Raw genomic sequence first — 20,411 nt, 5'->3', positions numbered from 1 at the left:
CGTAGAATCCAATGATGACACCAAAACACGCTGCCCACAGTGGGAATAGCATGTAAAGCCCAAATTTGTCAAAAGAGAATAACGTTTCTCTCTGTTGTCGTTGGCATTTCATATGCAAAGGTGAGTCCCTCAAAAATATCACACAAAAAGCAGACACCAGAATAGCGAAGGTCCATGTGAGAGGAATCAGCGCCTTAATTCGCCTTTTCCTTTGATTGGCTTTGAAGGGCTGTGCAATGGCCTGGTATCTCTCTGCACTTATGCACGCCAGTGTTAACAACTGGATACAGCAGCTGAATGAAAAAGAGGCCATTTGTATATCACAGATGAAACTGTCCACTTTTCTGTTTCGATACACACTCACAACGATGGTTAAGAGAACCGGGCAATCGATTACACATCTCAGAAAGTCTATAACAGCCAGACTGACCACCAGCGCGTTATTGGAAGTTTGCAGGGACTTTTGCCGATACACCGCTAGTATGACAAAAACATTTGCCGCAGCCCCCACAACAGAAGTGCTGGAGAGAATAAAGCTGTTCGCCAGCACAAATGCGATTTCAACGTATTCCTTCAAGGCTGTATTGTTCCCAGAGTCTAGTGCAGGTGTGGGCTCGCCTCTCATCTCTGGATTCAAAGAGCCAACATATTTAGTTCTTTATCATCACTCTTTCCACGCTGACCAAACGCACGTCAAGCCTGCGTCCCTTATCACCACTGAATGAATAATATTAACTGGTAAACCTGTAGCTCAGACAATTTGCGCCAAAGAATCCGCCCTTTTCATTATCACTCGACAGCACCGGCGGGTCACCTGGGAGTCCTCAGTGTTCACATTCATTAAAAGCTCTGCAGTGTATTCACAGCAGAGACAACTGGGGGGAAACGATGGCTGTTAATTAAATAGCAATTACGTCACCATTGTCTCAATCCTGATATAACTGCAAAAAAAAAAAAAAAAAAAAAAGCCAGGCAGGGGTTCAAATCTATAATGCGGCGATGATGACGGCATGGCACTGTAATGCACAGGATACTGTGCGCATATGTGCGAACTGAACAGCTGTCCGTGTCATATTAATACAGTGCACCACAAAGGTTAAAAGCTTTGCATTAAGCATGCCAGATGGATGACTTGGGAGTTCTTGAATTGGCTCAGGATATAAAGCGAGCAATGCTGCAGGATTATTGCACGACACTGTGTAATCCTGTTTGGAGATAAAGTGTGAAATGCTCTTTGCTTCAAATATGCAAGCTATGGACTACACCAAATCTGGGATTAGATTAATATATAATGCATTTTGCTTTTGATCATCTAACATATTAGGCTGATCAAATATCTTCCAGTAACATATGGAATCAAATCAGAAGTTCTGGAAAAGAACAAAATCAGTTATCGCACATCTGACAATATCTGGACGCCAAAGACAATGTGCAGCTTATAACCACAAGATAAAAGATCAAAAACACTTTATTCCGAAGCAGATGCCCATCTGCAATATTTACAGCGCACCAAACAGGTGGGTGGGAACAATGTGAGCAAGAGAGTGAAACAGATTCACACTAATATAACAAAGCTTACATACAGACAAAAAAAAAAAAAAGACAATGTAAAATATTGTAGCAGAGCACTAAACAATTACCTGAAAGATATCACTCAGCTGTGCACAGTGTAATGTGATGTAATGTGACGTGTAGATTTAATTTAAAAATACTGCTACAGTTTTATAACTACAGTGCGCCAAAGGGGAAACTAGCTCTTTCTCCGTGCTTGTGGCTGTTCCTGAAGCCTGAGACTGAGTGGCTGGATTTCATTGATTAGGACCACTGAGAAACTGATCTGCTGCTCACAGATGGAACGGTCCAGCTGCTCAAAGCTGAAGTTTGACTTGTCACATAGTAATTTTATGAGTAAAACTAATGATGGATTGTTACAGTGATTGATTTAAATTAATTATCCTGTTTGTTAGCGCCAACTCAAGAGTGAAAAAAAATTCTCTTCAACTGGGTGCGTTTACTCCATCGTTAATCAGCAATGCGTTTTTCTCTTCGTGACTCATCGTTGCTTCAGGAACGTGTCACGTGGGACACGATGTCCTGCCTTTGAATCAGATCCAGAGATGTTATTATGTTACCCTTCTCTGAACCGCCTAATGCCCCTTTGAACTGTCTACACAGATGAAAAAGCACAAAATAATACAAATGAAAAGTTGCCAGACCACAGAGCAGGCTAACCAAGTAAAATGAAAGTCTTTTACTGCCTGACTGACTACTCATTGTTAAAACATGCACAAGGTGAGCTGTGCAGCAAGCTTGCTTAACAAGTGCACCGAAATTTCTCATGTTTTCCTAATGCGATTTTGTGGGTAGAGAAAAACTGATTTAAGCATATTATTTTTTCTTTGCTATTTCCCTAGAATAAAAAATAATAAATTTACCGAGTACATTGTGTATTCACAAAGGCGCTCGACAAAGAAATAATGCCTATATACACTGGAGCAATGTTTTTGTGCAGCAGACGTTTGGAAAGTGTGAGAGTTGGGAAAAGGAAGGACTTATTGCATAATCCAAAAACAAATAAAATTATTTGACCAAGCTGTCAGTATTGATTAGACCACGGAGCTGGCTACTGTTGACTTTAATTCATTTTTTTTGTTGCATAATCCTATCACACAGGAGGATGGTGTGCTGTATAGCTTCCATAAAAACAGATCACCTATTCCCAGAACAGTCCTCCTAATGTAAAAAGGGTCACACAGTCTACTATATGCATGAATTAACAATTCATTACCTAACAGTTCAACAATATTAGGAAGAAAAATAGGAAATGACGTCTTATATGAGTAAAATGAGTAGAAAAAGATCCACTGCATTAAATTTATGCAAAAAGAAGAAGAAGAAAAAAGTCTAGGATTTCAGTTTCCCGCAGTCTTTCTCTGCAGTCTGGGTGTGTTTAACCATCCTAGTGTGTTTAAAAATGGAAAGAAATTGAAAACCACATACATTTTTTATGTAGTGTATTTCTGTTTGTTATATATCTCCTTTAATTCATAAGTAAAAATCATTACTGGTTTTGTTAGTAAAATGTTACAGATCAAAAGAAGAGACTACAAAATAACCACACAATATAATATTCTAGTCAGGAAAATACATTTAAAACAAAAAAATAACACAACATTTACATGGTATTGGGTTGCATTACAGCATTTTATTATGAAGTTTCCTGTTTTTTGTCCAACCTTCTGAATATCCCTGTCAGCCTCTGAGCTGATTCTGTTCTCTAACAACGTTGGTACCTCTGTGACAGACTCGAGTCTGTAGGTGTCCTGGTCTGTCTTCTTGATGAGGCGCCAGTGAACGCTGACAACCATGACAGCTTTTTTTTGTCACAGAGGCAACACCTTGCTGTGTGTGTTGACGCTTCTGCCAAAGGAGGACAGCCAGCTCCCCTTGTTCACAGAGTGCATGCGGATGCTGACACTGGTGGACCCATGAGGAATGTAACGGCCGCAAGACAGCACCTCCAGAGCACAATCACGGAACTGATAGGAAAAAAAACAACCAAGAACAAGAACTGTCAGGAAATATATAAGCAATAATTTCACAAACAGTGTTTCTTCAATCTTTGTTCACAATCAAGATTTTAACTCAGTTCTACAGTACCTGTGTGCTTTTACCTGTTTGTTGGAAAGGAAGTAGATGATGGGGTTGTAGATTGGACTCGTCTTGGCAAAGTACATTGGCATGGTGGCAACTAGAGGAGGAATGTGCAGCTCTGGATCTATAACTACCACCAATGACAATGCTGTGTAGGGCAGCCAGCAGGCAAAAAATGCTACTACCATAGCCAACACCATACTGATGGCATGATCATTCTCTTTCTGGCTGGAACGCCCACCTTGTAGCTCCACACTCCTGTTCAGCTAGAAGAGAGCAACGTTGGGCCACATTAAAAGCTAATTACTTGTTTTACTATGCATGCGGTAGACTGCAAGCAAACATAGATAGATGCATGAATTTTAAATGTTGCTTAAATGGCATAATGAATAAGCAAAAGCTATTACACACCCACCTTATTCATGGATTTCAGCAGTTTAAAGTAGCAGTAGATGATGATTGCAACTGGAATAATGAAGCAGAGGAGTGTGTAGAAAATGAGATAGCTGTAGTTGCTCCATGATCTCTCTTCCCAGGCCAGTGAGCAGGATGTCTGGACCCCCTCAGGTCCGTAGGAGCTCCAGCCAAATAATGGCGCCACAGCCCAAAACAAGCAGAAGATCCAGACAAACAGCAAGCCAAAGATGCTTCTCCGCATCCTCAGCTTTAAACCAGCTTTTGGCTTGCATACCACATTGTATCGCTCATAGGCAAGAAGAGTAAGAGTGCAGAGAGACACCAAACCTAGACAAGACAACAACAAGAAAACATAACTGACATTTAGACAGTTCAAGGCATACTTGGATTTCTTTTCTTTTATAGAGTCATCAACTCCAATGATTTTTGAGTATGCTCGGGTGTCATGAAGAAGATATCTGATAAATCTGACATGTGACTAAACTCTACATACAAAGAAAACATTCATAAAACACAAAAGAAACAAAAGTCATTTCTTGAAATGCTAAAAAAGATGCTCCAAAAATGTAAGATTTTCTAATGTTTCTTGGTTCCCAGGATATTTAAAAGCAGAATGGGAAGCAGAGCCTTCAGCTTTCAGGCTCCTCCCTAAGTCTGGTTCTTCTGGAGGTTTCTTCCTGTTAAAATTGAGTTTTTCCTTTCCACTGTTAAATGCTTGTTTACAAGGATAATTTTCTCTCGATTATTGTAGGGTCTTTACCTTACAATATGAAGCTCCCTGGGCAACTGTTGTTGTGATTTGCCACTGTATTAATAAAACTTAATTTTCTAGAAATCTAAAGCATTAGTAATTTTAATTAGTATGTCTCACTGTGACAGAATGACAGTGGCAACTGGATTCATACACTACATTTTATTATGTGTAAACTCAATGTGCTTAACAGAAGAAACAAACATATAAACCTCTGTGTGTAAGTCTGTTTGAACAAAAAAAGGTTTTGAGTCTATTTTTGAATGTTGCCACAGATGTAACTGATCTCAGGTCAGCAGGCAGCTTGTTCCAAAGAGCAGGACAACAGTATCTAAAAGAAGCACCATCAGCATATTTGGATGTGATTCTAGGAACGTCAAGATCTACACCTGATCACCAGAGAGGTCTGACTCGGTCATAAACAGTGAGCGAGTCAGAGATGTTCTGGGGGTGTTCAAACCATTAAGAGCTTTGTGACCTAATAAAAATATTTAAAAGGTAATTCCATGCTGTACTGGGAGCCAGTGCAGTGCCTTCAATAGTGGGGTATCATTGTCCTTCATACCTTTAAGAATTCTGGTTGCTGCGTTTTTAATGAGTTGAAGTAATTCTACTGATGATTTGGAGTGTCCTGAAAACACAGCGTTATAATATCCGAACATCCTTGATATGACAGCATGAACCAGTTTCTCAAAGTCAGTTTGAGATAAGAATTTTCCAACTTTTAATATATTTTTGAGTGATAGAAAGCAGTTCTGGTTAAATGAATAATTATCAAAACTGAGATCACTGTCCAAAATAATGCCAAGGTCCCTGACTCGGCTCACTGCTCACTGTGTTTCAGAGACAGGGATAATAAATAAGAAACTACAAGTATTTCTGTCTTGTCCCTGTCCAGTTGTAAAAAGTTTCAAGGCATACGGCAATCAATGCAGCTCATTAGTTTGAGAACAGAATTTAGATCATCAGAGTAAAATGATAGATACAACTGAGTGTCACCTGCATAAGAATGGTAGAATATAATGTGATTTTATGGACCAAAGACAGTAAGACAGACAGAAAGTTTGAACTCCAGAAACACACATACACAAAAACACCGCATATAACAACTAAACTTACCAAAGTAATTGACTGAAAATCCCTGGAGCACACAGGCTGTGTGTCCAATAAAATAGGAGCCTTGGTAGTTTGTGATGGTGACCACCAGGGAGCCACAAAGGCCTATCATGAGGTCAGACACGGCGAGGCTGAGGATCAAAACGTTCATTGGCTGTAGGAGAGCCGAATTCCTCAGCATCACGGCTATGACCAGACTGTTGTTAAACACTGATAGCACCGTGTTGATGAACATGAGGAAAGAAAGGATGCTGTAGCCCACATGAGGGAAGATGGTTGGTGGTACGGTCACCACCTCAGTTTGGATGGAAGGGAATGGAGAGCTGGAGCTCAGAGGTGTGCTGTTGGTGTCCATGGTGCCCAAACTATCCAGCCTTAATGAAGCATCTATGAGGTCAGGGACTGAACCCCCAGATACTCTCTCCTCAGCTCAGGAGCCAATATCATTGGTTTGATCATTTTTGATCCCTGTCAAAGCACTAGGCTTTTTTTTTTTTCTTTCTAAGATCCCAGAGCCTGCACCTGCCTGACAGTTAAAGCCCCAGATGCAATACGGTAAATTAGTCAGTAACACGATTTGGGTGGGGGATTAATCCCAATAAACCCTCTGCTATAACTGTAATTAGAAACTCGAGTGGTTATTAACACCGGTGCAATTAGTCCTGAAAATTAAATTTCAACTATGAAACCTTTTGTTGTTTGTATAGGTAATAATACCAATAACATAAGCAAAGAATGAATGGATTACTCATTCAGTGAACACATACGTGCTAATTAAGTCGGCAGATCAGATCATGCCCTTTTAAATGACGACAAAATCACTGGGTTAGGATCAGGCCATTTCCAGTTTAATAAATAATGAAATAGACCGTAAGTAAACACTTCATAAACACATCATTTAAACTACAGACCCAGACTATGAGGTCATCGTTGTGGCCACTGTAATTTTCCCTTTGATATTCCTTTTTTAAAAACTCCAGCATATATATATATATATATATAAAATATAGCCACGGTTACAGCACAAAACATTTTACTCATCTCCTACAAAAGTGTGAAACCTAACAAACCCAAAACGCAGCTTCCTTCACACATCAAAAAGCAACATTCATGCTAAATATAGCGATGATGTTCTATTTTTTTTTTCTCCTGAGAAAATTGAACATTTCTCACGTGCTAAAATGAGACATACAGGCTGTGCTGTGTGAGAACTCCTAAAACTATTAAACGTCTCAGAACATCAAAGTGCAGTTTGCTTGACAATGTGCAGCAAATAATGACATCAACGGAGATTGTGGCTGGCAAATGTTTTTCTGAAAAAACTAATTGCAACAAAGTTATATCAGGGTGTTGCAAAAAAAAAATACTGCAGTAACGTAAACAAAGGGATTAAGGCAACGCAGTCTGTAATGTAACTGTAAATATCCATTACACCCACAGATGCAAAGGACATAAAAGGCATAGATGATTTGTGTGCAATTCACAGCTCGAAATAGGAGAAAACAAAAATGGTGCGTGACTGCCCCCTGTTGTTTATACTGCATAAAATCATCTATTTGTTTAATTAAACAATTCTGTCAAACACAAACTACTCATCTTAAGACTTGTTGTTTTACAAGGACATAAATTACTAATTTAAAGCGCAAATTTCATAAACAGTTTACATCAACTGTCACCATTGGAGCTCACTTCAAAATGTGGCATGCTGAAGAAAATAAAATTAAATAAACGAACGAATGATTGAGATCATTCAGCCTCTGCGTTTTGCTTTTTACGGTGGTTTTCTGTTGCTAATCACACTCTGCTTTGGTCCTGTGGAGCTGGAGAGGAGGCACCTAAATCGGCAGAACCGTGCTCAGGCCAGTAGGGGGCTTCGTGCTGCAGAGGAGTACGGCGAGGGAAAAAGGTGTGCTGGAAGTCGTAGTTGAGCAGGCAGCTGATGGAGGCCATGTAGATGTCAGCGAAGCGCGAGAGTCGGCGTGAGAAGTAAGTGGGGTTGTGGTATGTTCGAAAGAGACTTCCAAACTGAGCATTGAAGATGTCCTTGGTCTGAGGCCTGTAATATATGAAAACACAATCATCGAGATATGGTTAGATCGATTCCACAATATCTCTAAAAATTATCCAAAATGGTTTTAGATAAATAAAACATTTTGTTATTACTTCATGGCTTCTCTTTCTTTGATCCACTCCTCGACCACAGCTCGAGACGTTGGATCCCTGTGCACCTGTTAGAGAGCAGTGCATAAATGTGAACCAAAAAAACTTTAAGAATGAAATTAAAGTTTATAAAGTACAATAACAATAATAATACAAATAAAAGACTAAGAGGAGGGATGATATACTAGGTTTCTGACCTGCATCTGTTCAATAAGTCCAGTCAGTGACTGTAACCAGGTCATCATGTGGACGTACTCTGGTGTATTCATGATCTTAATCTCCTTCCTCAGCTCAGGAATGATGGCACCCGTCCTCCAGCCATGTTTCAGTGTTAGATCCTGTTGAACAAAAGATCAGTAGATCCATCTTCATGATCATGATAGGCCAATAATTTAGAAATATACTCCTTCAGTCTGGGGCTTGAGCCGTGAATCTTTAGCACAGGGTATGGAGGAAATAAATCATTTGAGTCTGTCCTGTGCTCCTCCATCACTGTCTGGTATGGTGCAGCCACTAAACAGGACAGGAGCAGACTGCAGTGGACTGTACGGGCAGCAGAAAGGATCATCGACGCTTCCCTGCCCTCCATCCAGGATCTGTACCTCTCAAGAACCAGGAAACGGGCAGGGAAAATCATCACAGACCACTCACACCATGGACACAGACTTTTTGATCTGCTGCCCTCTGGCAGACGGTACAGAAGCCTGCAGACCAGGACCACCCGGCATAGGAACAGTTTCTTTCCCCTCGCCATCTCCCTTCTTAACAGTTGACCTGTCACACTGCTCCCACTGCCAGACTGCAACTGCACCTTATGTACATTCTGTAGTATTCATTCCACCTCATTTCATTTCTGTATTTTATGCATATAAGTTTAGATTAGTTATTTATAGTTGATTTACACAGCTTTGTGTGTGTGTGTGTGTGTGTGTGTGTGTGTGTGTGTGTGTGTGTGTGTGTGTGTGTGTGTGTGTGTGTGTGTGTGTGTCACATTGCTGTGCTTGAGAGCCACCATCTACCGGAACCAAATTCCCTGTATGTGTCTGCACATATACTTGGCCAATAAACACGATTCTGATTCTGATTAAACAATAATAAACACAGAACACACAGTGTTTCAGTACTTACGGTAGTACGTCTAAGTAAAGACAGATAACCAGAACTAAACTATAACAATTTCATCTGCTAGTTAAGAGGAACATGACACAGACCTCTGAAAATGCCATCTGCAACACATCCAAAGCGGGAACATGTTTTGGACTTGAGTAATTAAAAAGAGGAAACTCAGAAATGTTTCTACTCTGTGCCCACTTGCAGCAATGAGGTCATTCCACAGCCAGACAGCCTGAGTGTAAGCTGTGACTAGTGTAAACTACAAAATGCCAGCTTCCATCTCTCTAAACAAGCAAGACGACATAACTGACTCCTGGCTGCCTGCCACCTGCAAGGCATCATGCCAACGATATAAAATCTACCTCTCATTATCAGCTTTTACTGCTAATCAAGTTTATACATATATGTAACCTGCTTTGTCCAAGCTGTTGCCAGTTCCTGAGTTACAGGCATGAAAAGATAAGAGGTGGTGATGTGCTGTGCTACTCATGAATGAATTTCCCGGAGGAACCTACCCGAGGGATTAATAAAGTTCTATCTATCTATCTTTACAGCAGGTGTGTCATACAAACTTAAGTGATCACTTTAAAAACACATCAAATGTCAATGGGGGAAAAATCCTACTGGATATCTGTACTGATACCTACTGTGTAATGTGTTAGGAATGAAAGGAAGCCGGATCATTTGATGAAAATCAAAATGATCAATCTACACTCAGTAGTTTGTATGGTGCCCACGTGGTTACATGCATGCCTGACAACGTTGGGCCATGCTTCTAATGAGACAACGGTTGGGGAATCTCCCAGATCTGAACAAGGGCATTACTGAACTCCTGGACAGTTAACGTTCAATCTGGCTGCGTTGGATGGACTAAAACATAATGTCCCAGAGGTGTTCTGCTGGATTCAGATCAGCCGAACATTGAGGTCAGTCAGTGGTATCAATTATGTAATGCTCCAGGAAATGCCTGCATACTCTCACACATGAGGCATTGTCATGTACCAGGAGGAACCCAGGACCCACTGCATCAGAGTAGGTTCTCACAATGGGTCCAGGGATTTCATTCTGATAGCTAATGGGAATCATGGTGCCGTCGGCTAGCCTGTAGAGGTCTGTCCCTGCTTCCATGGATATACCTCCCCAGACCTCACTGACCCACCACCAAACCAGTCATGCCGAACAATATTAGAGGCAGCATAACGTTCTCCACAATTATAAAGCCCAAACCAGACCCTTTTATGTCTGTCAGGTGCTCAGGGTGAACCTCACCTGTGAAAAGCACAGGGTGCTGTTCTGGTATTCTATGGCAAATGCCAATTGAGCCCTCAAGCCACTCTCATGGAGTCTGTTTCTACTTGTCTGGTCAGATTCACACCAATGGCCTGCTGGAGGTCATTTTGCAGCTCTGGCATTCTCATCCTGTTCCTCTGTATCTGCTCTTTTGTGCAAAAACAGATCTACAGCCCTGTCTGGCCCTCTTAGAGTAACTGCCTGTCTCCTGGAATCTCCTCCATGCTCTTGAGACTGTGCTGGGAGACACAGTAAACCTTATGGAAATTGCATGTATGACTGGAGGACTTGGAGGAGGAGGAGGAGGAGGAGGAGGAGGAGGAGGAGGAGGAGTGGGACTACTGCAAAACTAGTGAAAAACAGCCAGAAAATATGAGGAGGGAAAAAAATCTCTGTGGCCTCCACCTGTAATACCATTCCTGTTTTGGGGGTAGATTCATTGTTGCTCCACTAGTGCACCTGTTGTTAATGTAATTAACATGAAAGCAACTAAAACCTATTAACAACCCCCTCTGCTACTTAACTGACCAGATCAATACCCCGAAGTTTAACTGACCTGATGCTGTGCTCTTATTAAAAAGTCTTCCTTTAATTTATCAGCCAAACCCAATGCAGCGTCTAAGTAACTAGGCTTCAGTGCATTTAGTTGTATAATTCACACCCTGTTGTCTTCTTCCAGAACAGGTAAGACTTAGATTGTTGTAAAGAATAATCCAGCCTGAGACCTTTGAGTTCTGGGAAAACACACTAAACGGAGCATTATCAGAGCACTGCATGGTCAAAGCGGGGTTCCACTCTTTGTTTGTATTCATAGTACAATAATTTTAACACTACAGGCCTTGGTGTAGTTTTAATGCTTTGTTATAAATATGCAACTTACTGCCAAGTCGCTGTAGATGTGATCTCCAAAGTAGAGTACTTTGGATCCTCTCCAGCCGGTCAGCCTGAGGAATTCATAAAGGTTTCCCTGAATACCAAAGTCATACAAAAAGAAAGATTAACCATTTGTTTCATCATGCAGTGTATCCAGTGGGATTTATTAGAATTGTTAAATGGGCACAGTACCTGTTTATAGATCTGCCCTTTTTCCAGCCTGTGAATTCTGTCCCACAGCAGCACACCTTTGTCTGTCACTCGCCTGAAAGGTCTAAAACAAAACGGCAAATTGGATATTTAGTAAAGCGATGCACATTTTTATACAACGATCAACACAGTGTAGCCACACTGGCATGTGTTATTTAAGTGCCCTAAAACATAACATGAAGATAGTATGAGAAGCATATTACTTACTTCCTCCTGTCATTAAAGAAACTAGGTTTATCAGCTTGAACAATGACAACATCAAACAAGTCCCTCCAGTCTTTTCCTACGATGTAGTTCATTCCTCGATCCCTGCAGCAAACAAAGATTCCGCTTTTTACTTTGTCAGCAACGCCTTAGAGCTCGTTATGAGGGTGCAATAACACTAAGCTTAGGGCATAGCTTTACACCAGGATTAGCATGTCAATGCAGCACTAGGCTAGCGTAAACTCAGTTAAACTTGCAAATTGGTCCACCTGTTAATTCATAAAAATGGAGGACAGTCAAATCCAAACCCAGCTGGGCACAACTTGGATTGCCTGTTAATTAAAATATCAACATCTCAATATCTCATTTTAACATTTACACATTTACTAACACAGTTATGAAGCCCATTCTTCCAATTACGACATTAATAAAAACACGAGATCTTGCACATTGTAGCACACATCAGGCCCATCCTGATAACTCAGTGTAACAAAATATTATATCAAAGACATAATTTCAGTGATTTTTCAACCTTTCGAGGTTGGATACGCACAAGCTTGTTATATTTCTGGAAAAAAAGACACTTCAAAAGGCTTCACAGTGAATGATTTACAAAGAATTACAAACACCAGCCTGCTGATGTGTGTTTGCCCATCCATAAAACTTGGGGCATTATAAAGCGGCACCAATTAAACATTAGTACGCCAATACACGACATTTTTAATTAATCACGTCAACAAACACTTGCACTCTGTTTGCTCTCACTTACACAAAGTCAAAAGGGCTATTGGTAATGAGGAACATCTTTTTTCCTTGCGCTGACAGCTTCTTCAGCACAGCGTGGCTTTGCTCACCATAGCAAATGTACTTCTCTGAAAAGAGAGAGGGGGAAAAGAAACCCTATGCTTTTAATTGTAAATCACAGCTTCATTAAGCCTAAATTGTGTTTTTATTTCTTGGCAACTATTCAGATGTGGCCATATAGTTTCTTTCATTAGTTCAAACTAAGTAATATAAATCAAAGTAAAATTACCAATATCCGCCTCCACAGCTCGGTACATTATGCCCTTGACATGAACATCCCTAATAGCTTCCTGTGAAGAAAAGTAAACAGCCCTTAGCCACAAGTTATAACTTCAGCGACGCTATGTTAACATTCAGGTCCAATAGCAACTTTGCTGTGAATATAAACAGTTGACTTAGAAGCACAAAGCAAGTGCATCTGTGAATACAAATGAATATCAAGAAAGAAAGCCCCAGAGTTTAGTTTCTTTGGTGACACACTGAGAAAGTGTTTGAATCAATGAGTGTGCGAGTAAACTTTCCCCTGAAATCCTGATCCCCTCAGGGAAAACTTAGGATGTTTAACATATACAAAGATTGTTTGATGCACAAAAGAAGTAAAAAATAATAAAATGGGCTTGAAAGTAATTAAAAAATGGAGGAAGGGGGTGTCCTTGAGCAAACATGAGAAGCATTAGCGGAACAGAGAGTCAGTGTGAGGACTTTTTAAAGACAGCGATCTGACAAATACCCTACAGTGTGACACAGAACTGAGAGGCCCACCATGACAGTTGGCCTCAAAGGGAGAACGCAGATCTGATTTTTCGCCGGTCTCCCTGTGAAGTCGTGGAGCCACCAGAGAACAGACGCACATGGCTGCAAGCGAGCGTGCTTGACTAAAATTAGACATTGCTTTTCAGATCTAAATATAAGATGGAACCGAATGGCTGGAGTACCACAGCGCTCCCTGGAAACATGTAAATACAGTTACAGTCATGAACATGTGGCTGGATTTATTCTCATCACACACACACTGGCCTTTTTCGAGATCCAATCAGGAAAAAGAGAGTGCTGTTAAATCATTGCATTAAAACAAGGTACAGCGATAACAAGACAGCTGACCTTTACATCTTTGTAGAGATGGACTGGCTCATAGTCGATGTTGTGCCTCATGAAGAAGTCGTTGACACACGACAGAAGGGTCATCTCAGGCAGGGAGAATATGTCCATGAACTGTTTCATCGTATGGCCATGTGAACTCTGCAGGGAAGTCATTATCATAATTATTATGTTTGTTACAGTATCTGTGTGGAGACATGACAGTGTGGAAGTGCTGATCACCTTGCCATAGAAGTCACTCATGATCTCCAGAGGAACATGGCAGCCTTCATACATGGCAATTACTTCTTCGTCAGGAACTGGATGAAGACCTCTGAATCAAAAACATTAAACAATGTAAATTCCTAAACAGCATGTCATTTGTATCGTCATATAAATGGTCACTACTCAGACATGGAATTAACAAAGTGCACACATACCTGTATACAGTTCCCAACTGGATATAGTGAAAAGCATCTATCTTCATCAGTAATGCCTAAAAATGATTAAATATAATCATCATACCGATGGTCCTCACATCGATCTTAGATTGTCTAAACAGTTTAAGACAATGGAAGCTCCACTCTCACCTTTTGGACGTCATAGTGAAGTCCTCTTACAGCAAAATTTGGAATGTATTCGTACTTTCGCAGGCCCTCTGGATACTTTAAAAAAACAAACAAAGGTTTACATTTAGTGACAAGAAAAGCATTAGGTTTACTTAAAACCAATGAGCAACATACAGTGGGGCAAAAAAGTATTTAGTCAGCCACCGATTGTGCAAGTTCCCCCACTTAAAATGATGACAGAGGTCAGTAATTTGCACCAGAGGTACACTTCAACTGTGAGAGACAGAATGTGAAAAAAAACATCCATGAATTCACATGGTAGGATTTGTAAAGAATTTATTCGTAAATTAGGGTGGAAAATAAGTATTTGGTCACCTCAAACAAGGAAAATCTCTGGCTCTCACAGACCTGTAACGTCTTCTGTAAGAAGCTTTTCTGTCCCCCACTCGTTACCTGTATGAATGGCACCTGTTTGAACTCATCATCTGTATAAAAGACACCTGTCCACAGCCTCAAACAGTCAGACTCCAAACTCCGCCATGGCCAAGACCAAAGAGCTTTCGAAGGACACCAGGAAAAGTATTGTAGACTTGCACCAGACTGGGAAGAGTGAATCTACAATAGGCAAGCAGCTTGGTGTGAAAAAAATCAACTGTGAGAGCAATCATCAGAAAATGGAAGACATACAAGACCACTGATAATCTCCCTCGATCTGGGGCTCCACGCAAGATCTCATCCCGTGGGGTCAAAATGATCATGAGAACGGTGAGCAAAGATCCCAGAACCACACGGGGGGACCTGGTGAATGACCTGCAGAGAGCTGGGACCAAAGTAACAAAGGTCACCATCAGTAACACACTACAACGGCAGGGAATCAAATCCCGCAGTGCCAGACGTGTTCCGCTGCTGAAGCCAGTGCATGTCCAGGCCCGTCTGAAGTTTGCCAGAGAGCACATGGATGATACAGCAGAGGATTGGGAGAATGTCATGTGGTCAGATGAAACCAAAGTAGAACTTTTTGGTATAAACTCAACTCGTCGTGTTTGGAGGAAGAAGAATACTGAGTTGCATCCCAAGAACACCATACCTACTGTGAAGCATGGGGGTGGAAACATCATGCTATGGGGCTGTTTTTCTGCCAAGGGGACAGGACGACTGATCCGTGTTAAGGACAGAATGAATGGGGCCATGTATCGTGAGATTTTGAGCCAAAACCTCCTTCCATCAGTGAGAACTTTGAAGATGAAACGAGGCTGGGTCTTCCAACATGACAATGATCCAAAACACACCGCCCGGGCAACAAAGGAGTGGCTCCGTAAGAAGCATTTGAAAGTCCTGGAGTGGCCTAGCCAGTCTCCAGACCTCAACCCCATAGAAAATCTGTGGCGGGAGTTGAAAGTCCGTGTTGCTCGGCGACAGCCCCAAAACATCACTGCTCTCGAGAAGATCTGCATGGAGGAATGGGCCAAAATACCAGCTACTGTGTGTGCAAACCTGGTAAAGACCTATAGTAAACGTTTGACCTCTGTTATTGCCAACAAAGGTTATGTTACAAAGTATTGAGTTGTATTTTTGTTATTGACCAAATACTTATTTTCCACCCTGATTTACGAATAAATTCTTTACAAATCCTACCATGTGGATTCATGGATTTTTTTTTCACATTCTGTCTCTCACAGTTGAAGTGTACCTCTGGTGCAAATTACTGACCTCTGTCATCATTTTAGGTGGGGGAACTTGCACAATCGGTGGCTGACTAAATACTTTTTTTGCCCCACTGTAAATTACCCACAAAGGTAAATGTACTTTTGCACATGGAGCTTAAACAGGGTTGTAGCTTCATTTAAATCTTAGCACACTGACAACCTTTAAGAATCTGTTACATAAATTAACTTTGTTTTTAGCCAATGCACAACAACCACCGCCTCAAGACGCTTTGGATTGTTTGGTAAAGACCCTAAACCCAAACAATCAGATGACCCGTACGAGGAAGCATTTGGTGACAGTGGGAAGAAAAAAAACTCCCTTTTCAAAGGAAGAAGCCTGACAGAACCGGGCCCAGGGATGGGTGGCCATGTGTGGGCAACCGGTTGTGGTTGAGCGGAGGGGTGACTTAATCAGTAGTGTCAGGTTGTAGAATCATTCACAACACACACCCGGTGGTTAGTGACGAGGATGTCCCGTGCTATGTTGAAGATGAGAGTGTGGAGATGGCTGGAGTAGAATGCCAGAGTGTAGTCGTAGTCGAACCCGTAGATCTCTATGTCTCGCAGGCTCATCTCATTGTTGGCAAAAATAGTGTCTGGGTCGACAGAGTTGGCAGTTATAACGGAGATCAGATCTGAGAAGAAAAATAAAAACGCAAGAGATTTCTTCAGCTTATTTGAATTCAGAAATATATACAATAATACAGATGAAGAATGTATCTGTATATATCCTACCTCTTTCTTAACAAGTGGGCCAATCTCAGCAAAACTTTGCACAGACACATGTACAGCAATTATTACCATCTGTTTTTAAAAAATATTTATAATAAATTATATATTGCCTACATTGACTGTCACGTCTATTTTATTTATAGCATTATTAAAATCATTTATAGTAATCGGAAGAAGTGAATATAAGTTTTTGAGGATCTGAAAATATGTAATTGTGACAAACATGTAAAAACTAATACATTAGAAAAGGGGGGGGGGGGGGGGGGCATTCATACAGCTCTTGATTCTATGCACCTAAAATATTTTATCTATCTCACATCCATGGCCAGTTTAGAGTCACCAACTCACCTGACATGAATGTCTTTGGAATGTGGAAGGAAGCTAAAACATGTGGAGGAAACCGGGAAGCTTCTTGCTGTGAGGCAACAGTGCTAATCACACCAACTCCCAAGGTTACTCTCATTCAGGAGTGGACAAAAGGTGTGTAAAAGAACACCTCAGTCAAACATCAGCACAGTGTTAATTTAACCCTTCAATGTCAACTTCCCAACAAATTCTGACCTTTAAAAAAGATCATTAATCAGTAATGCAATAAATAAAAACATGCAGGTTTTAAGGTTCCGAAATGTAGACATTGGGGATTTGTTAGCATCAGTGAGACACAAATAAATCAAGTTACAGGTACAACCTATTTTCCACATTTAGAGTCTGCTGTCTGAGAAGCTATTAATATAGAGGAATGGCGAGATGTAGTTAGTCAGCAGGAAACACAAGCCATGACAGAGTTATAAAGAAACAGCAGCTTTGTATTTAGGGCAGGGCTGTAATTATTAATGAGGAGCCGCCTCACTGTGAACAGTGACCTTACCTCCAGTTTGTCTTTTGGTCTCATCGTAAACAGACCACAGCCTTTCTGTCGTGTTCTGACCGTCTAAGGAGCTGCTACAAACAGATGCTGCGCACTTTCCGGCTCTGGGCTCGTGGGAGAGTAGCTGACCAACTCCCTGGGACACCGCTCTGAAATTCCGTTTCCATAACCGAGACCTTACCGGATGGTAGTGGTGGTGTAACCCCTGTACGACATTACAGAAAATATTGGCCCTCTGCAGACAGTCCGTGTGTTTCAGAAGAGACGAGAGCGGCAAAGACCAGGGCGCCATAGCTTTGTTCAGAGCGTGGCGGACCGTGCGGAGGTTGCGGCGTACTCCCCAGCCGACTGCATGCGGCAACGGGCTCCCTCGGCAAAAACAGAAACTGTCGCTGTGTAGTTGCTCTTACGTCACTTCCCTGTTTGGTAAGGTCACGACCAGCCAGCCAATCAGGAGCTCGTGCGTTTGACGTTCAGTGCCTCCCATAGCCTGAATATATTTATAAATGCATATAAGATGCATATTTCTAATACTTTATGCTCGCTCCTTACTGCCCTTCCATCATTTGGGATCACAGGTAGCCAACACGTAGTAAATGTGTTATTAGAGAGTAGAAATCCAATAAAATATGAGAGCAATAAAAGACTGAATGCTGAATCAAATCTATCTATCTATCTATCTATCTATCTATCTATCTATCTATCTATCTATCTATCTATCTATCTATCTATCTATCTATCCTTTTGGGACGAGGATTATTAGAAAGAGTTGTGTGTCTTTTAGCTTGTGTCTGTGAAGGTTCTCAGTCATCCAGGTCATCGTAGTCAAAGGAGCTTGCAAAGAAAAGCGTCTGGACTTCTTTAGGTTACTTGAAGACGTTTCACCTCTCATCCGAGAAGCTTCTTCAGTTCTAAGGTCAAATGGTGGAGAGTCCCAGATATAAACCTAGTGGGAGTATCCCCCCACAGAGGGACAAGAGGACCCCCTGATGATCCTCTAATCGCCTGAGCCAAGGTGTGAAAGTGGGTGTGGGTCCCAATCAGCCAGAGTTTCGGGTGAGTTGACCCGTGAGTTTGACCTTAGAACTGAAGAAGCTTCTCGGATGAGAGGTGAAACGTCTTCAAGTAACCTAAAGAAGTCCAGACGCTTTTCTTTGCAAGCTCCTTTGACTGTCTTTTAGCTTCTGCTTGTTCCGCTGCCCACATAAACATGTAAACAGAATGAGCAAGCAGTAGAATAATATGCACATTCGTGAAGAAGCTTGCACCAGTGTTTTTTCTATCATTTGTGTTTACTATAAGGTGTATATTTTAAGTCAGTAGCTAAATAGTGCCGCTTAGTGGATAAAGATCAGCGGTACACTCATTCGCTGTATGCTTGTACAGCATTGTCAAGATGAAGCGCACCGTCAACACTACTTAGCAGGTGTGTACGTGTGTTGCAGTACCCGGAGAGAACCCACGCAAACACGTGGAGAATAAGCAAACTCCACACAGAAAGGCCCCGGCCTGATGGTGGAAATGAACTCAGGCTTGCTGCGAGGCAACAGTGCCACCACCATGCCGCCTTGCTGCCCCATATATATCTAACCAACTACCAACTGCAGTAGCTCTATATCAATTTGACCTCCGGAATAATCTACTGATCTTGAGGGAGAGGTCAGAGGTAAAATGTGACATGACACGATGATTTTTGATAAATTAATTCTTAAGCTGACCTTGAAGACCTTGGTGGATCTGAGCTACATTTTAATGGATTGTGAACATGCACCCCAACAAAGTTTTATCATAATTCATTCAAAACCTTTGGCACTATCGTGTTTACAGACTGAAAGTATGACGTGCACATATGCATGCAAACGCTACTAAAACTTTCACCTCATATGCAGAGGTGGAGAGAAGGCTCAAGACTTTTGATCAGTGCAACACCAAAAGTCATTATTTCACCTCCAGATAGCTCACAATATAGCTATTAGGCTAAGGTGAGGAGCTGCATTTTCTTTTTTTAAGCAGAATTAATTTGTTTACCCAATTTAAGTCATAATCCTTCTGTTTACCCAATCCAAGATCATAATCCACAATTCAATGTGAACCTACACAGGAAAAACATGCAAACTCCACACAGAAAGGTCCAGAGTTTGAATCCACCAGCCAGCTGAGACCTTTTCTGTGTGGAGTTTGCATGTTTTTCCTGTGTAGGTTCACATTGAATTGTGGATTATGATCTTGGATTGGGTAAGCAGAAGGATTATGACTTAAATTGGGTAAACAAATTAATTCTGCTTAAAAAAAAGAAAATGCAGCTCCTCACCTTCTTAATAGAACCCATAAAATGGAGCATATTCCCCCTGTCCTGACCTCCCTTCACTGGTTCCTGTGTATTTTACAATTGATTTTTGATGTTGCATTGTATGTTTGAATCAAGCTATCTCAGCCATAAGCGCAACATTTGTTTGAGTCCACCTTTGAAACGAGCTTTTCTTCTTTTGCTTTGACCCAGCATAAGAGTTGAAGGCATTAAGGCTGTTTTGTGTTTTGTTTTTTTTTTGCAGTCCTTTTAGGTTGATGTGTGTGGGCATGTGCGCACATGTGTATATCTTGTATTTTATTATGTAATCCACCTTTTTATGTACAGAACTTCGGTAATCTTTGTTGTTTAAAAGATGCTTTATGAAAATTGTATTAGACTGGAAAAATCATTTTTAAGATAGAACTATGATTTACTGTAATGTAGTAAATCAAACTATTGACCTTATAACAAAAAAGTACTAGCCCAGTATTTTATTATTTATCTTTAAATTGTTAATTTTTCCATTCACATTTGGAGAAACATCACACTTAATAGGAGCTGACACTGTGGTCAGACA

General features: G+C 41.0%; 2 protein-coding genes across 2 annotated transcripts; both read right to left on the bottom strand.

The window, feature by feature from the left end:
* Nucleotides 1-3,351: 3,351 nt before the first annotated feature.
* parietopsin lies at nt 3,352-6,293 on the bottom strand. Its single transcript, XM_040026885.1, has 4 exons — nt 5,942-6,293; nt 4,070-4,398; nt 3,675-3,920; nt 3,352-3,539 (listed from the first exon to the last, which is right to left on the bottom strand). Exons 1-4 carry the CDS (start codon nt 6,291-6,293, stop codon nt 3,384-3,386), a joined length of 1,083 nt encoding a protein of 360 aa, XP_039882819.1. The 3' UTR covers nt 3,352-3,383.
* Nucleotides 6,294-6,764: 471 nt separating this feature from the next.
* On the bottom strand, nt 6,765-17,939 carry nt5dc3 (5'-nucleotidase domain containing 3). Its single transcript, XM_040026042.1, has 14 exons — nt 17,545-17,939; nt 16,395-16,579; nt 14,260-14,334; nt 14,110-14,165; nt 13,913-14,003; nt 13,694-13,831; nt 12,822-12,882; nt 12,558-12,660; nt 11,792-11,893; nt 11,567-11,648; nt 11,382-11,468; nt 8,296-8,436; nt 8,102-8,166; nt 6,765-7,994 (listed from the first exon to the last, which is right to left on the bottom strand). The coding sequence occupies exons 1-14, from the start codon at nt 17,834-17,836 to the stop codon at nt 7,733-7,735; spliced, it is 1,740 nt and encodes a 579-aa protein (XP_039881976.1). The 5' UTR covers nt 17,837-17,939; the 3' UTR covers nt 6,765-7,732.
* Nucleotides 17,940-20,411: the final 2,472 nt, after the last annotated feature.

Source organism: Simochromis diagramma, unplaced genomic scaffold (genome assembly GCF_900408965.1).
Source record: "Simochromis diagramma unplaced genomic scaffold, fSimDia1.1 OVJJ01000293.1, whole genome shotgun sequence".
Taxonomy (NCBI): domain Eukaryota; kingdom Metazoa; phylum Chordata; class Actinopteri; order Cichliformes; family Cichlidae; genus Simochromis; species Simochromis diagramma.
Note: the sequence above shows the minus strand (reverse complement) of the source record. Positions and strands in the feature narration are given on the sequence as shown.